This window comes from Aphanomyces astaci (genome assembly GCF_000520075.1).
Source record: "Aphanomyces astaci strain APO3 unplaced genomic scaffold supercont1.179, whole genome shotgun sequence".
NCBI lineage: Eukaryota > Oomycota > Saprolegniomycetes > Saprolegniales > Verrucalvaceae > Aphanomyces > Aphanomyces astaci.
Window position 1 is genome coordinate 1 of NW_009798442.1, and position 18420 is coordinate 18420.

Genomic DNA, 18420 nt, shown 5'->3' on the forward strand with positions numbered 1-18420 from the left:
CCCGTCTGGACCGCCACACCACCACTCACAGTGGACGACGTCAACGATTGCACGGTGACCGTCCCGGACACGTCACCCAACCCGCTTTGAATCGACACACTGCCACCTGTGGCGCCGGTTCCAGCTTGGACGTCAATACTGCCGCCCAATCCGGAAGCACTCGCGCCACCAGCAACTGTAATCGACCCCGCGCTAGATTGTTGTCCATTCGTTGTCAAAGAAATGTCCCCTGTGGAACTTGAAATCCGAACTTGCCCGCCAGAAATGTCTGCAGCGCCGACTTTGGTTTCTCCAAGTCCACCATGCACAACAACATCGCCACCAGTGGCGACAGAGTTGCCTCCAAATAGTTGCAGGGTGCCACCATTTCCTACTGAGGATTCTCCCCCTTGAATCGTCACATCGCCAGAAACTCCACCCGAGCTTGTACCCGCGCGAATGTCAACCCTTCCAGCCACAGGGCCACTTCCAGAAGACAATGTAACCATCCCGGATGACGAGGTAGCCCGGCCGGACGAAATTAACACAACACCACTTTCCAAGCCACCGTGTTGCGTCGACACAACGATGGAGCCAGTTCGAGCATGAGAGGACCCACCAGACGTAAAGCGAAGGTTTGCGCCATCACCAACAACGCTTTCGCCACCCCGAATGGTAACGTCGGCAGCTTCGTCGGCACCAGCCGTTTCGAGCACAATTTGTCCAGAGTTGGTAGCTCCCTTGCCACTCATGAGGACAATATCACCACTTTGTTTGTTGCTTTCAACGACTTGGCCGCCGCTGATTTTCACTGCACCAGCACCACCAGCCACCAGTTCGACGTTTCCACCACTGGCAGCATCGATTCCATTACCGCCACGCAGACGAATCGAGCCGCCATCTGGTCCGGACTCAAGAATGACATCGCTTGAAGCTCCGGACGTAATTTCCACTTGACCTGCGCTGGAAGCTTCAATCTTCGATGTCTTGCTCGTTGTTTTCAATTGGACGTGGCCACCAGACGATCCGTCGAACGTTTCGAGGGAAATTGTGCCCGATGGTCCTTGACTCTTTAGTAGTTTCAGTTGAATCGACCCAGATCGACCCTGTGGCGATCCGCTTTCAAGCACAATGTTGCCGGATACGTCGCCAGCTCCAGTTTTCAAATTGATGGCACCGCCACTCTTGGCTCCGTCACCGGCTGCCAAAGTAATCGAAGTGCCGTCCGTGTTACTTTTACCAACGGAGAGATCGATACTCCCTGCTTGTGCTGCAGCTCCGGTTTGAAATGTCAATCTGCCCGAGGTCAACTTTGAATCTCCCGAGATCAATTGAATTCTCCCGGTGTTACCGCTGGTCGAAGGGCTCGTCGTGGCGGAAATATCTCCAGATTTCTCGGAGGTAGCACCACTGAGCAACGCAATCGACCCGTCACTCGCGGCACCGACCACAATGCGGCCACCGTTCGAAGTCACCCCGCTCGACAAGACCACAGAACCACCGTCAACGGCGTCGTTACCACTTGAAATGGATACAATGTCCTTGCCAAACAAGTTGAGTTCCGCGCTCTCAACGTCAACATTGTCTGCAGCACGGAAAACTGCGTCCTTGGTCACAAGCGCCGCAGTGCCCGCACCAATGTTCACTTTTCCTTGAAAATGATCGTTGTTGGGCCCGCCATTGATAGTCACAGATCCACCATCCATGGCACCGTGGCCGCCTTGAATTTGCACAGCCCCGCCAACATTGCTTGCGTTTCCCCCATGAATGCGAATGACGCCTCCATTGGTACCGGAACTTGCCAAGGGGGAAATCTCAATGGCTCCGGACTGGACTGTGCTCTCCCCAGTATGCAGTTTCAAGTCGCCACTTTGATCAAATACACCTTGGCCAGTTTGAATGGTGGCGGAACCACTTGTCGTGGAGCCCCCAGAATGCAAGGCCACATTTGTGTCCAACGACAAGCCGGCATTTTGTGAGGCCGACCCTTGACGCAAATGAACTGAACCAGCTGAGGGCGCCGAACCAGTGCCAACAACAACCGGCCCGCTTTCCTTCGAACTGCTTGAACTGGTTAATGAGACTGATCCTGAAGCAGTAGAACCGGTTCCAGAGCTGATGGCAACTTTTCCACCAACCACACCTTTGCCGCTGGATAGTTTAAGCGCGCCAGACTCATGGCTGCTCGAATCACCACTCGACAGGTCAATGGCACCCGTGGCCTGCGACGCATCCCCACTACGAATGACAAGAGCACCTGAATCTTGGTTGGACACACCCGTGGACACGTCGATTCCCCCACTCGTGTACGACTCTGCGGTTTTGAGGTGAATGGCGCCGCTTTTGACTCCACCACCGCTGATAACGTGTACTTCACCGCCATTTGATGTCGAGCTACCCGAGATCAATCGGATCGAACCAGAAGTTTCTTGAGCAGTACCAACGTTCATCAGGATTGAGCCCGCGTGTACACCGTCTCCAGTTTGAATAAGCGTTTGCCCCGAGTTCTGCGAACTTGCTTCCCCGGATCGCACCACGACATCTCCCGTGGCTTTGTTCGCCGCATCTTCTGTCGTAAGTTGAATAGACGCCGTCGACCCGTCGTTGTTTCGGCCAACCGTAAACCGTCGATGATGCGCTTGCATGGCAGCGAGCAAATCAATGGTCAGCAGATGTTTGTTGACTTCGTGGAATTGGCCCATGGTAAAGTTCTTTTCAGGAAAGTGGTAGTCGGATCGGTGGATGTACTCGGGGAACGTTTCTGCCACTTGTTGAGCAATGACCCCTCGTACAACGTCGTCGTTCACATGGCCGATGGATTGCCATTCCTTAGTGTAACGGTATTGCTTGACTTCGAGGGACTGCATGCGGTGCAAAATGTCGTTTTGGTCCACGTCTTCGATTTCGGTCTTAATACGTCGATCCGAGGGGGTCGTGGACACTGGAAACGACGCTGGGACGTGACTGACAATGCGATCTTTCTGCATTCGAAAGTTCACATTGCCCGAGATAGGGGACTCGGCATGGCTAAACGTCCACTCACCCATTTGGAGAGTGTTGTTGGCCGCGTTGCCTCCAAATAGGTTCAAGGCCGCGGTGGGTGCGGTAGTTGCAGTAATAGACCCGTCAGCACCGACCACGATGGAGCCTGATTTGTCCGCCGAAGCCAACGTAACCGTCCCCGAGCTAATTCCTTTGCCCGGTAACAATGCAATGCTTCCACCTGAACTAGTTGTACTAGCTCCGCCATTGAGGTTGACAGCGCCACCACTGCCCTTACTCGAGCTTCCAGCTCCAAGGCTAATCGAACCACCTTGAGTTGCACCAGCACCCACGCCAACCACAACGTTTCCACTCGTCAAATCGCTCGTACCAGTCAACAACGACACCGTTCCGCTGTTTGCCGATGCAGTGTTTCCAGTTTGAATCGACACGGATCCACTCACTCCAGTTTGAGGAGTACCGGTGGAAATGCCAATGGAACCCGATGTGACCCCAGTACCAGAGCTGATGCTTAAGCCACCTCCAGTCCCACTAGAGGCTGGGCCACCTTGTACGGACACTGAACCGCCATCGAGGGTTGAACTTTGACCTCCTTGAATGTACACACTGGAGCCAACGGTGGCACTCTGACCGGCGTAAATTTGAACGAGACCCGCACTTCCGACAGAAGTTGAACCACTTCCAAGAGTCAAATCGCCTGAGCTCACTCCACTCGAGTCGCCAGACGTCACTGTTACGGACCCGCTTGCGCCAATTGCTCCTGTTGCGGCAGCCGAGCCAAACACAGCGTCGCCTGTCGATGCGCCCGATCCAGACTGGACAAACATACTGCCCCCCGCTAGTGTCGAAGACGCCCCTGCTTGGACAAGCACCGAGGCACCAGCTACGGAGGATGCAGTTCCTGCAGACAAACTGACCATACCAACAGCTCCCGTTGTAGAATCGCCAGACGAAATCGCTACAGAGCCACTGTCGAGGCTCGTCGACACACCAGACGAAAGCACAATGTTGCCAGAGTTTCCAACGGCCGAAGTACTTGATGCAATGTTGATGGTTCCAGAATTGGTACTTCCGTCGCCTGAGGTAATGGAGACCTTGCCGCCAGGCCCAAGTCCACTTGTTCCAGAACTAAGCACGATATCACCACCCAAATTTCCAGAACTTGCTCCAGGTGATAATAAAATGGAGCCAGCAGTCGAAGTCGCGGAGCCACTGGAAATTTGGATTTGTCCAGATATGCCAGCCGTCGCACCACCCGATGACAGTGAAATCGGTCCAGATATTGCCCCAGTCGGAGATCCAACTGCTACACTCCCACCCTGGCCGGTAGAGCTTCCACCTGACGACATCGTTAACGATCCACCAGCATTGGAACCCGTTGTGGTTCCGGCTGCAAGAATGAAGTTCCCACCAACCGTGGCAGCGCCGACAGTCAGTTGAATATTTCCGCCCGATCCAGAAGTTGAAGCTGAGGTGCGTACACTGATGCCACCAGCATTGCCAGTCGTCGCTTCACCCGTTGACAACGTAATTGCTCCACTACCAACACTGCCAGCGGATTTGATAATAAGTGGGCCAGATGATAGAGTCCCCCCTGAGCTGGTGATAGCGATGGTTCCTCCGGTGCCAGAGGTCGAGTTCCCACTGGATAGTGACAAGGTTGCACCAATGGCAGCCCCGCTGGAGCCTGCAGCAATTGAAATGGATCCGCTCGTAGCCCCTGATGATCCAGTCGACAGAGCCAGGCCCCCAGATGCGCCAGAACTGGCGCTGCCTGTCGTCAACTGAATGGCACCAGTTGATTTCGCATCCGCAGTGACAAGTCCGATTGAACCACTCGCGTACGTTGCCCCGGCGTTTCCACCCGCAATCATGTTGATATTTCCACTTGGTGCGTCGGCGAGGGTATTTCCAGCAGAAATGGCCACGTTTCCTCCAGCACCCTTCAACGCATCGCCAACAAACAGGGAGATCGAACCGCTTGCTCCAGTTGCTGCGCTGCCAGTGTTCAAGACCAGCTGACCAGAGGATACGGAACCACTTCCAGTTCCGACACTGATGTCGCCAGTGACAGGGCTATCAGCTGAACCAAGCGCAACTCCACCAGACGATGCTTGAGTGCTTGATCCAGAAAACAAGGAGATCGGTCCACCAGATCCACTAGATTGGCCTCCAAGGACACGAATTGCCCCAGAAGCACCAGTAATTGTAGAGCCAACGGATAATGTAATGGAGCCGCTGTCTGTGGCACCAGTTGCACTCCCAGTGGTGACACTAACAGATCCCCCGTCTTGAGCTTTGGCGTCTCCAGTTTGTAAGTTAATCGAGCCGGATCCACCGCTGGCACCACTGGCTGGGGTTGTTAGGCTGATGTCGCCACTTGTCGTAGCTTGTCCAGTTCCCGAGGTAAGTGTCACCGACCCACCAGTCGCAGCAGTGTTATTTCCGGCTACGAGAGTAATGCCACCCGCCAAACCTTTGCTAGTGCCAGTGGACACGGTTAGGTTTCCCGATTGGGACGCTGTAGATGATCCCGTGGATAGCACAACGTTTCCAGAGTTGTCCGTGGCACTTCCAGATCCCAGTATTACCAAACCACTTTTTCCAACAAGAGTGGATGATGAAGTGATTGACACTGTTCCAGTTGACGAAGTCCCGGCCGAGGTTGCGCCAGAGGTAACTTGGACGCTCCCACCAACCGTAGACGCACTGGACCCCCCCGAAAGCGTGGTGCTGCCACCAACTGACGCCGTACTTTGCCCAGCAGTTAAGACGAGGCTGCCGCCGGTTGCAAACGTGCTCTTGCCTGACGAGATCGTGACGATGCCACCAACTCCAGTAACTCCTGTCGTGGAGCCACCCAACACAGTTAATGCCCCGGCGTTTGAGCCCACAGAGTTGCCCACTTGAAGCGATAAATCCCCGCTAACATCCGACGATGCACCACTTGACATTGAAATCGTTCCAGAACTTCCCGAGGCTGCAGCATTCGAACTCAACGAAATGGAACCAGAATTCACGGAACCGATGGACGAACCAATTGCGACGGAGCCACTCGTTCCACCAACACTTGAACCAGAGGTCAACACGACGCTCCCGCCTGTAAAACCCGTTGCAGTACCAGCAGACAGCGCCAATTTACCACCTTGAGACGCTGAGCTTGTGCCAACACTGATTGCGATGTCGCCACTGGTTGCCGCATTGCTTGTAGACACTGTAACTCTGCCGGAAGCACTGGATGCAGCACCCGAACCAATGGAAATAATTCCAGTGTTCACACCACTTGCAGTTCCCAACGTCAAGTTGCCCGTAGTCGTACCAGATCCACCCGTTACGGCTGTAATTGACCCACCAGCGCCAGAGGTCGAGGATCCCGCCGAAATTGAAACATTGCCGCCAACTTGGTTGCTGGTGGCCGCTCCCACGGCAAAGATAATGTTGCCTGCAATACTGCCGGTGCTAGCAGTAGAAATCTGAACTTGACCAGCGCTTCCAGTTGTCGCAACTCCAGTTGAAATTCCAACGTTACCACTCGACACCCCCGCAGCAGTGGCCAAGACCACGTTTCCCGACAACGCCTTGCCGGCGCCAGAATTGATCGTGACGTTGCCTCCGTTCAGGTTTGAAGATGACCCACTGAGAATCCCAATATTACCAGGTGTTGTCGAGCTCAATCCAGCAGAAAGGGTAATGTCACCACCAACTCCGGCAGTTGCGTTACCAGTGCTGATCACAACCGTTCCAGTCATCGAAGCAGATGTACCAGTGGCCAAAAACAGTGCGCCAGATGTCCCTGACGTAGCAGAGGCAGCAGTCGAAATCGAGATTTGGCCTGTGGCTTTGTTGATGGGTGCGCTTCCCGAGCTCAAGGCAATGCTACCCCCTGTGGAGGACGTCGATGCGCCAGAAGTGAACGACACAGTTGCGCCACTGACAGATGAGCTTCCAGCTGACACCAGCACAGATCCGGCTTGGCTCAAGGTAGAACTACCCGTCGCCAAACTAATTTGACCACTGGCTTGAGTGGCTCCCGTTGCACTTCCTGTAACCACCGCAACATTGCCAGAGCTGCTCGTGGTAGTTCCGCTGGCAGTGCTGAGTGTAAGAGTTCCAGTAGTCCCGGTGGCACTTGTACCAGACACCAGTTGAATGGAACCGCCCGTTGTTCCTAATTGTTTGCTGTTCGCTGCGGCCAAGTTGATGCTCCCACCAATATCGCCAGCGCCAGATGCCAAACTAATGGATCCACCAGTACCAATAGTGGCAGCGCCACCTCGAATGTTCACAGTTCCAACAACGCCGTTGACAGCAGCCCCGGTGTTGATTGAAATGCCTCCAATGTTGCCCATAGTTGAGCTATCGGCTGTGGCAATGTTGAGGCTTCCGGTAGACGACGTTGCAACGGACGACGTACTGGGTCCTGAAGTCAAAGTGAGGGTTCCACCTGATGCAGCTGCACCAGCCGACAGCGACATGCTTGCTCCAACCGGTGTCGTCGTACTCGTGCCAGTTGACAAAGTGATTGTGCCAGCAGTTGGGCCACTGCCAGACACAATTGAAATGACACCACCAGAGCCAGTGGATCCAGTTCCCGTAGATAACGTAACACGACCTGACGTGACGCCATTTGCAGACGAGATGTCAACATTGCCAGTGGCTCCTGAACTGCTTGTACCGCTTGTCAGTCGAACTAGTCCACCTGTACCGGTTGTACTTGCTCCGCCTGCAATTACAGTCGCGCCGGATAGCAAACTCGTACCACTTCCACTGCCCCCAGCAATTGAAACACTGCCACCCGACGACGTTGCCTTCGTCGTTGCACCGCCTTGGATATTGACACTGCCACCGCTTGAGAAGTCTTGCGTGGTTAAACCACCCGTAAGTGTAATAGCGCCACCTTGTGCCTTGGAATTCTGACCCACACTAAGCACAATGCTTCCACCAGATGAACCTGACCCAGTCAAAAGGTAAACACCACCAGCTTCGGCATTCGGAGTGGACCCTGTTGTGACATATGCACTTCCAGAAGGTCCAGAGTTTGCGTTTGAGGCCATCAAGACGATTCCACTGCTCGTACTTGTCGTGCCAGCCCCCGATGTCATCATGATTGCACCGCCGTCGTTGCCAGCAGTGCTGGAATCACCACTGTACAACTCAATATTCCCACCTTGACCACCGTTGCCAGCGGACATGGTAATTTTGCCAGACGCACCCCTTGATGCGAGCCCAGTGCCAAGGAACAATGGTCCTGACGATCCAAATGTGGATGGGCCAGTTTCCAAGTCCAACATACCAGATGCAGTGGTCATAGCTGCACCAGAGGCAGCAGATGCAATGATCACGTCGCCACTTGCGCCAATGGTACTTGTACCAGAAGCCAGCATGATGTTGCCACCAGTTTGAGTGGCAGAAGCTCCCGCTTCAATATCCACCAAACCGCCAATGAGTTGACTGTTTCCAACACCGATGACCACTTGGCCGGCGGATGTCGTTGTCGATACACCTGAAGTCAACGTGATATTACCAGATCCAGAAACCGACGTTCCACTCGATAGTACAATCGAGCCGGATGAGCCAGCTGTGGTTGCGTTGGAAGTGCGGATGGTCAACGCTCCACTGCTTTGAGTAGCGCTTTGGCCTGTTTGTAGTGTGATGGAGCCGCCCGTCTGCAAAGCGGATGATGTGTCGCCAGCTCGCAATCTCAACTGACCACCAACAGACGTTGATGTCGAACCGACGCTAAGAGAAATGTCGCCTGCTGATCCACCTTTAGCAGCACCAGTTGACAACACGACAGACCCAGACGGGCCATTTTGTGAGGTACCAGTGGTCAAGGATATGCGTCCACTAACCCCCGCCATGCCGGAGTTGGAAGTCATGACGTTCACATTGCCACTTGTCGTTGTTCCGGACGTTCCAGACACGACGGTGACGTCACCACCCATTCCAGTAAGTGATGGACCCCCCGCAACCACAATGTCAGTGCCATCTCCACCCTCTGCAGTACCTAGGTTCATGACAATGGACCCCGGCTTGCCAATCTTGGAACCGCCGGTAGACAACACAATGTTTCCGGAGCTGCCAGATGAAGCGTAACCAGTAGAAATCGTGCTGTTGCCGCTAGCTCCAAAAGGGCCAGACGCTGCGGTTGCAATGCTAAACGCACCACTCGTGGTTGCAGTGGATGCACCGCTAGTCACCGTGATGGCCCCACCGGTTAAACCAGAATTGAGACCGCCAGTGATTGACACCGACCCTCCCGACGTTGATGTGCTTGCACCAGGGGCGACAGTAATACTTCCAGCCGCCGCTCCACTCGATGTACCTGTGGACAGCATGATTACGCCCGACGCTCCCGAAGTAGTCGCACCCGTGGACACACGTACAGTACCAGTGCCAGCACTGGAAGAACTCACACCTGACGCTATTTGAACGTCACCGCTCAACGACGAGCTGCTGACGCCACTAGAAATTGAAACCAACCCGCCTGTGGCTGCATTCGCAATACCGCCTTGAATGGTCACGCCGCCACCAACATCACTGGCGGACGCCGCGCCAAAGCTGCGTCCACCAGAAATGCTCACACTGCCACCATCGCCTCCATTGTTGTTGTCCGTACTGGTACCCATACCGGCTGCAATGACAATGTTACCTCCGGAAACACCTTGAACTTGGGTGGCATTCCCAGCGGAAAGAGTGATTTGACCGCCAGAACCGAGAGCTCCCGATCCAACAATTAAACTAATGTTGCCACCTGAACCAAGCGTTGCAACCCCAGATGCAAGCCTCAAATTTCCAGACGACGCAGCAGAGCCTGCACCGGACAAAACAGAGACGTCTCCCGTGGACGTGGAGTTGGCCGTACTCAAAGTGATGGCACCGCTCTTGGCGCCCAAGTTCGATCCAGAAAAGATTTGAACTTCACCACCAACTCCAGTAGCGTCAGTGGTATTACCAGCACGCAGGACAATACCTCCGCCAGTACCAGCAGCGGCACTGTTGACGCTCACTTGGATAAAGCCAGCAGCGCCCGAGTTGGACGCTCCAGTAGCAATCACAACTCGGCCGGAGTTACCCGCTCTCGCTAGCCCTGACGACATGGTAATGCTCCCGCTAACACCACCAGGGCCTGAATCGGCAGTGGAAATCGAAACAGTCCCACTACTAAGAGCATTGGAAGCGCCAGACACCAAGGAAACGGAGCCACCCGAAGCCATCGCTGCAACCCCACCACTGATAGTCACAGGTCCACCAACATCCGACGATGGATTCTGGCCATACGCCATGCCACCAGAGATATCAATACGACCACCCCGGCCACCCCCATTTGAGACATCAGTGCTGAATCCATTGCCACCAACAATGTACACACGGCCTCCAGATGACTTGATGTCGAACGTGTCACCGGCTGAAATGGTGATATTCCCGCCAGTGCCAGTGTCGCCAAAGCCCGACGCGACTGTGATGTTGCCTGCTGCACCCTTTGTTGCGTTACCAGTCAGCACAAACACGCTTCCAGATCCCCGTCCTCCTGTCGACACCCCGGTCGACAAGCTGATGAGGCCACTTTCGCCGGACAAACCAGCATTCGCAGTCGTCAAATTCACCGAGCCACTTGTCGTAAGTGTGCTGATCCCAGACGTCAATGAAATAAAGCCCCCCGTACCACCGACGCCAGTGGTAACACCCGCAGTGAGCAAAATGTTGCCACCGCTCAAGAGAGTTCCGTTTCCAACAGACAAGGTAATGTTGCCCCCTTGACCGCCGGTCGCTTTGCCTGTGGTAAGTGCAATCACACCCGACGCACCAAGTGTCGTCGTTCCAGTTGAGATGGATACCATGCCACTTTGGCCCGACACTCCGCCTCGTGCCGTCGACAATTGAATGGAACCACTTGTAGTCATCAACGATTGGCCAGAAGTCAAAACGACGTCCCCGCCCGTCCCAAACGCGCGAAATTCGCCTGCAGTTACGAGTACTTCGCCGCCGGAGCCAACATTGCCCGAGCCCACAGACAGTACAACGTTTCCGCCCGAGCCCCCGAAGGAGTACCCAGACGAAAGGGTGATGCCGCCCGAATTTCCGGCATAGGACGTTCCAGATGACGCCGTGATTGAGCCAGACAGTCCACCAGGGCCAGAGTTCGCCGTGTTCATGATGATTTCACCGCTGGTAGTAGCAACGCCAACACCAGAAGTAAAGGTGAGTCGACCACCCGTACTGGCAGACGCATTGCCGCCAGTAAGGGTGATGTTCCCGCCGCTGTTCAAAACAGGATTCAAACCCCATGCATTCCCGGCACTCACAATCACATTGCCCCCCCGGCCTCCGTCTTGGGTGTCGGGGTTTCGTCCATCGCCAGCCATGAAAACAACACGGCCACCCGCAGCAGATTTGGCAAACGTGTCACCAGCTTCACCGAAAATGTCGCCTCCGTTGTTGGTGTTGCCCGTGCCCACGGAAATCGTCACGGTGCCACCCGCGCCTCCAGTTGCAACGCCGGTCGAGAGGTTAATCGCCCCACTGTTGCCGTTAGATGCCGTGCCAGTGGACATGGTTGCGCTTCCAGACACTCCGCTGACACCAGCGTCGGACGTGCGAATGAGAATGTTACCACTGCTCATGGGAAGCGAAGCTCCGGTGGAAATGGTCACAGCCCCGCCCGTACGGCCAACAGCACTTGTAGTACCAGCAGACATCGCAATGAGCCCACCGTCGCCAGTGTCGCCTTGACCAACACCAATGTTGATGCTACCGCCTGAACCACCCGTCGACGCTCCTGTCCACAACAGAAACATACCAGATGGTCCAGCCGTGGCTTTGCCAGTGGACATGGACACAATGCCACTGATTCCTGCAGTCCCTGCATCTGCGGTGAATAATGTCAACGATCCCGAGGAAGTCGCGACACTCTTTCCCGAGCCCAATCGAACCGAACCGCCAATGCCTACCGCGGCCGCCCCACCCGTAACATCCATGCTGCCACCAGCGTCAAGGTTGTTTCCACCATAAGCTGTCCCAGCAGTCATGGACAAAGCACCACCACGACCACCGCCAGACTTCAGCATGTTGCTTCCCATACCGGCAGTGATGTTGACTCGGCCACCCGCAGCCAATGCATCCAACGTCTCTCCAGCAACCAGGACGACGTCGCCGCCAGGTCCTTTCCCGCCGGTGCCAACATTCACCGTGATATTGCCTCCGCTCGCAATGGCAGCATAGCCCGTCGAGAGTTGGATACTACCACTGGTCCCAAAAAACGAAGTGCCTGTGCCGATGGAGATGGTCCCAGACACCCCCTTCAAGCTCGAGTTGGAAGTCTGGATGGAGATATCACCACTCGAAGTCGAGCGACTGACTCCACTGGCGATTTCAATGGCACCACCCGTCGATGCAGCGGAAATACCACCTTGAAGACGAATTTTGCCACCAATGTTCCAATTCGCGTTCAAGCCCATGGCTTCACCACCGGTGACAAGCACCACACCTCCGCTACCTCCGTTGACGGCATTGGTACTGCTGCCAAGACCCGCCGACAATGAAACCGTACCTCCAACCGAAGCAGAATCTAGATCATACGACGATTAACTTCTCAGTCCGAAAGAGGTGAAGTTCATACCTTTGGTTTCCCCGGCAGAGACAATGACGCTACCACCGCTTTTCGTGTCGCCAGAGCCCACGATAATAGTGATGTTGCCACCCGCGCCCTTGGTCGCATTGCCCGTGAGGACATTTACCATACCTATCGAGATATTTGAGAAATTTGAAGTAGGTAAATACTATGTCATAACAAAATTACCAGTGGTGCCAGCGCTAGAAGTTCCAGTTTGAAGCGAAATGAAACCCGAAACACCCGACATGCCCGCGTTTACGGTAGACACCTTGATATCCCCACTCGAAGTTGGATCCGAAAAGCCCGACGTGACAAAAACCGAACCGCCCGATTGCTTGTCCGTTGTGCGACCGGCAGACACGTAGACATGGCCTACAAGCATACGAGCAGGCATTAAGCAACGCCCATTTCGTGCAAACAAACAATCAATATACCTCCAACTCCAGTGTCACCCACGCCCGCACGTGCCGAGATGTATCCGGAAGCACCTTTGACGGCCGTTCCCGTGTCCAATGCAATCGAACCACTAGTACCAGCGCTAGTAGTCCCCGAAAACAGCTGAATGTTGCCACTCACGCCTTTGGTGCCAGCGTTTGCAGTGGACATTTGAATGTCCCCACTGGACGTGGCTTCGCCGTAGCCAGTTTGGAGCCAAAAGCCACCGCCGCGACCACTTCGCGAGTACCCGCCCTCAACGTGCACGAACCCACCCTTGTCGTTTTTGTTGGCGCCTTGAGCCGCGCCACCGTAAATGTTGACCCAGCCGCCAGTGCCACCGCCGCCATAAAACGTACTAGTGCCTTCACCCCCCGTAATACTCACAGCACCACCGGCAGAAACACGGGCAGTGGTTTCCCCGGCAGTAATGGCAACTTCGCCACCATCACCCGTATCACCAGTGCCAACAAGCATGACAATGTCACCACCACGACCACCAACAGCAGTGCCCGAAGCAAGAAGCAACGCTCCCGTCGTCCCCGCGCTCGAAGTACCCGTGTAAAGGGACATGGAACCAGACACTCCATTTTGGCCAGAATTTGGAGTCCTCAACGAAAGGTCTCCGCTGGACGTTTGGTAGCTGTAGCCAGTGCTCACTGACACATAGCCTCCGGTTTGGGTATCCGTGGTCATCCCAGCAGCCACGACAACGTGCCCGCCTTCCCCCGTGTCACCATCGCCCACAAGTAAAGCCAAATGTCCACCCTTTCCAGCAGTGGCTTTGCCTGTACTCAAAGTAAGGGACCCAGTGGTGCCAAAACTAGAAGTTCCAGTTTGCAACGACAACAACCCGCTCACACCTCGAGCTCCCGCATTCGCCGATCGAAGTTCAACCGTTCCGGACGAGGACGACATCCCAGTGCCCGACGTCACTGTCACGGTGCCACCGTAACCAGATGTAGCGGTACCACCGGTAAAGGTCACTGCACCACCGTTGTCCAAAGAGTTGGTACCGTACCCCGCACCACCTTGAATCTGAACGTTCCCACCGTCGCCGCCGTCCATTGCATTCGGTGAAGACCCAATACCACCGGAAATTTGCACGGTACCACCCATTTGACCTTGAGACGTGGTTTCGCCCGCCACCAAACTAATGCCGCCGCCGTCGTAAAACATGCCAGGGCCAACGGTGACCTGGACAGACCCGCCAGCCCCCGCTGTCGCCGCACCCGACGACAATTTAAACCCTCCAGAGGAATACGCACTCGACGAACCGGTGGTCAGGGTGATGCCACCACTGGCCCCCATAGATCCTGACGGAGGCGAAGCAATCATGATCGATCCCGACGAAAACTGCTGCGATCCACCCGCAAGTACGGTCACATCGCCTCCAGAGCCCATGTTGGCACTGCCGGCCGCCATGGTAAGCCCACCCCCCTTGTTGTTTGTCGACATACCATAGCTAAATCCACCGGTAATGGCCACGACGCCGCCGTCACCGCCTTTGCCTTGGTTGTCGCTCGTTCCGTCACCACCTTTTACAGTCACAGTTCCGCCTGCAGAAGCAGGAGCCGACGTTAATCCAGCCAACAGTGACAACGCGCTGCCGTCGCCTTGGTCGCTCGAACCAACCGCGACAGAAACCGCACCAGCATGGCCATTCGTTGCCGCACCAGTGGACAGGACAATTCCACCAGACGAGCCCAGCGAGGCAGTTCCAGTGGTGAATGACAAAAGCCCGGACGGTCCCGCAGATCCACTGGGTGCAGACTGCAACGACACACTGCCACTGCCGCTTTGGGTGGAAGTGCCCGACGTAAGCGAGAGTTTGCCACCAGTGGCTAGCATGGACGTGCCGCCGCTCAACGTAATCGTGCCCCCAAGGCCTTCTTGCGAAACACCGCCAGACAGGGCGATGGAGCCACCCGCACCAACTCCATGCGCACTGGTGTGCACACCCGAGCCAGCCCCGGCCTTGATGCTCATGTCTCCCCCTCGACCAGCATCCAACGACGTGCCATCTCCGGATTGAATTTGCACATTGCCGCCCTGTGTGTTGGGGGTATTGGTCGTACCGCCCGCCAGTTTGATCGAAATGATCGATTGCTTTCCTGTGCCCGCAGTGACTTCGATGCTGCCAACGGTGCCGGAGACCGAGTCCCCCGAGCGGACGCGAATAGGGCCACTGGGTCCGTCCAGGGATTTCCCCGTCGAAAACGTCAACGCCCCGGATGTCGACGAGTCAGCAGATCCAACCTTGATCTCGCCGCTCGTGGCAGTTCCAGACTGGCCGCTTTCGAGCACGATGTTGCCGCCCGCCATGGACGCACTGGCTCCAGACTTCAAGCTAATGTCCGACCCAGCGCCCCCTTGACTCATACCCGATTGAATCTGCACTACACCGGCCCTGCCTTGCAGCGCATTGCCAGTGTTCAGGGACAAGTCCCCCGATTGGCCAAACGTCACCGCGCCAGTCGTAATGTCAATGGTGCCGCTGTCGGTCTGGGCTACCGCGGTGTTAACCATGACATCGCCACTATTGCTGGCTTCGGATCGACCGGAAGTCAGCGCAATGGCACCTCCAACTCCAGCCAAGGCACTGCCCCCAGAAAGTCGGATATCACCTCCTTGACTGGTAGGAACCGACGTCTTCGAACTCCCTCCTCGAATTTCAATCACACCGCCATGAGAGGTAATATCGATGGACGGGCCAAGGATGTCGCCACCACTCAATTGAATACCGCCGGCCGCACCGCCCTTGGTCGCCCCACCAGTAGCAATAACCGAGCCACTTTGCAGCGCGCCGCTGTCTTGGCCAACCACAAACACAATGTCCCCAGCAGGCATTTTGGACGCGTCCGACGTACTACCCGTGGCCACATACACCGACCCCGAGACGCCCTTCGCGGCGGTCCCTGTGCCCACGAGCACGTTTCCCGACTGGACGGGTGCGCCAGCTGTGAGCACCGTGACGTCTCCGCTGGAGGTGAGGCTCGAAGTACCCGAAAGCACTTTGACCGTACCGCCCGTCGCAGTGGCCGCCGTGCTCCCCACCACTGAAATTTTCGCGCCGGCGGCTCCCACTGCGGTTGAAGCTCCGGGTTGCATCGAAACCGCTCCGGCAATGCTGGCATCCCCCGACGAAATGCTGAGGGTGCCGCTGGAAGACGCCTTACCAGTCGTAAACACAACTGGCCCACTCAGAATCGGAGCGGCAGCCGTCGACAACGTAATTGTCCCACTGCGAGCCGTGGTCGACCCGCCCGACACAAGAAAAATCGATCCGCCAGTGACAGACGAAGACCCGCCCGTCAACTTGATGTTCCCGCCTACGCCTTCCTTCGACTGGCCTGCGCTCACCGCCACGTCCCCACCGACAGCGGATCCACCTTGAAGCTTAAGGCCATACGCGTCCCCGGCAGAAATCGACACCGACCCGCCTTTGCCACGGTTGATGTTGGTCCCGCTGCCAGCTTGAATGTTCACTGCGCCGCCTGCCACGTTCATCGTCGTGCCATTGCCAGCCCTCAAATCAATCGGCCCGGCAGAGTCCACTGACACGCCGGCCGCATCTACCGACGTACGGTAGGAATCATTATCGTAGGGGCGAGGGCCTTGCACAACAAGACCTCCTCCCCCAAACACCGGGTCTGCGACCACGGCCAAATTACCCACGACTAGAATTGTGATTAGACGAGTATCGAAGTGGTAAAGTAAAAGAGGAGTACCTTGATTGTCAGCCACATACGTGGTCGGACAAGGCAGGTCGAACACCGTGCCGCGACAAGCCGCGGTATACGTATCCTCTGCCGTAAGGCACAAGGACTTGGACGCACACCACGCACAAGAGTCAGCAACGGCACAACTGGTGCAGTCCACCAGTCGGTCGCAATGCGGGTTCTGGGGGCACGCGTCCGCACTGGCAAACAGCCAATCCGGACACGGTACCTCCACAGACGGACCCGCAGTCGTGCCTGGCAAACACTGCATCGTCGAGTGACAGAACCCGCACCCGGACGTCGCCACACAAGCTCCACACTTGTCGGCTTGGTCCCAATACGGCACCGTCGTGGTCAACGACGCAGGGTTGAATGCCCCACACGCACCAAAATCAATCACCACTGCAGGGACTGCTGGTGGAGCAGGGTCAGTGCCGCTCGCGACACCCACCACACACCACAACACCCCCACACTGACCGCAGCCCACATGGCCACAGTCCAACGCAACACGTTGACAAGAGTCTTCATCCTTGAAGTACTCGCCACCAATGCACTTGTTATCCGTTCGCTTTTCCACTACAATATCATGTTATATACGCACGCTGGAAACTTCACGCACCTGGAAACGCTTAGTCGCCGCTACCGTTTTCCTCACAGAAATGTGCTGCTCTTTCCCAACTGCTATGAATCACGCAGAGATGACTGGCACCGCTGATGAACAAAGTAGATGGAAGAAGGTTGTCACACTCTTGAGGCTCTCGGCAGGAACACACTATCGTCCGTCACGCAAAAGCTTAAGATAGCAGGGGCGCAGAAGATCGCAACGGAGGAGCCACACAAAATATGGAACGTCCTTTTTATCCAATCCAAGTACACTTTGACTCCTCGCCGCTTAGGATTGGGCAATTTCGTTAGAACCCAATCACGTAACGCTTGGGCGTTTCTAAATTTGGCTTCAGCCAATCGTTAGTGTCAGGGCCAGATCAGTCCCAGCCAATAGCCGTCGAGCAGCCAGAAATTCGAACCTTGCAGTGCGGCGAATGTCCGTACAGTGTAGGAAGGAAGGAACAGGTTTCGACCTGGTCTAGAAGATGCAACCTGTCTTTAGACGATGGAAGTTTATGAGTGCTTTCACATATCGTTAGAGCTCGAAAGTGGTTGAATAGAATTTTATGATGTGCCTGACTCTGGTAAACTTGCCTGAAGATGTGCGAAGGATCAAGAAACGACTTCAATGAAAAGTAGACGATGAAGTCCTTCGTGAACCTTCATTCACATGAAGGTGAAAGATATGAAAGGTGGGTGTTTTCAATACCTTCATTCGCAGTCCATTCACATGAAGGTGAAAGATATGAAAGGTGGGTGTTTTCAATACCTTCATTCGCAGTCCTTTATACTGTACTGTACTACTGGTAAAGGATGACTGTTCATCGCAGTGAGATTTCTGGGTTGGTCATTTTCTCAACATTTCTTAAATCCACCATATTCAATACCAGTATACTTCGAAGTACTTCGTATTTAACAGTAAGCCATAAATTCCTCGTTTCAAGCACTATCGCATGATTTAAGATTATAATATACTGTATTCATTAAAGGGTTAAATAATGGAGCCAAAAAAGTGGAGTTGTCTCAAACTACTGCCACTTTCAGCATCGATTCACAGTCAA

General features: G+C 55.2%; 2 protein-coding genes across 2 annotated transcripts; both read right to left on the minus strand.

Moving 5' to 3' along the window:
• Positions 1 to 11: 11 nt before the first annotated feature.
• On the minus strand, positions 12 to 12440 carry H257_18574 (hypothetical protein; the record flags this gene model as incomplete). Its single annotated transcript, XM_009847667.1, has 1 exon — positions 12 to 12440. A coding segment is annotated over one exon (12429 nt), but the record flags the coding sequence as incomplete, so codon positions are not given.
• A 126-nt stretch (positions 12441 to 12566) lies between these two features.
• On the minus strand, positions 12567 to 17281 carry H257_18575 (hypothetical protein; the record flags this gene model as incomplete). The annotated part of the gene is made up of 4 exons (XM_009847668.1): positions 12567 to 12724; positions 12782 to 12967; positions 13030 to 16710; positions 16762 to 17281. 4 exons carry the CDS (start codon positions 17279 to 17281, stop codon positions 12567 to 12569), a joined length of 4545 nt encoding a protein of 1514 aa, XP_009845970.1.
• Between the last annotated feature and the right edge of the window lie 1139 nt (positions 17282 to 18420).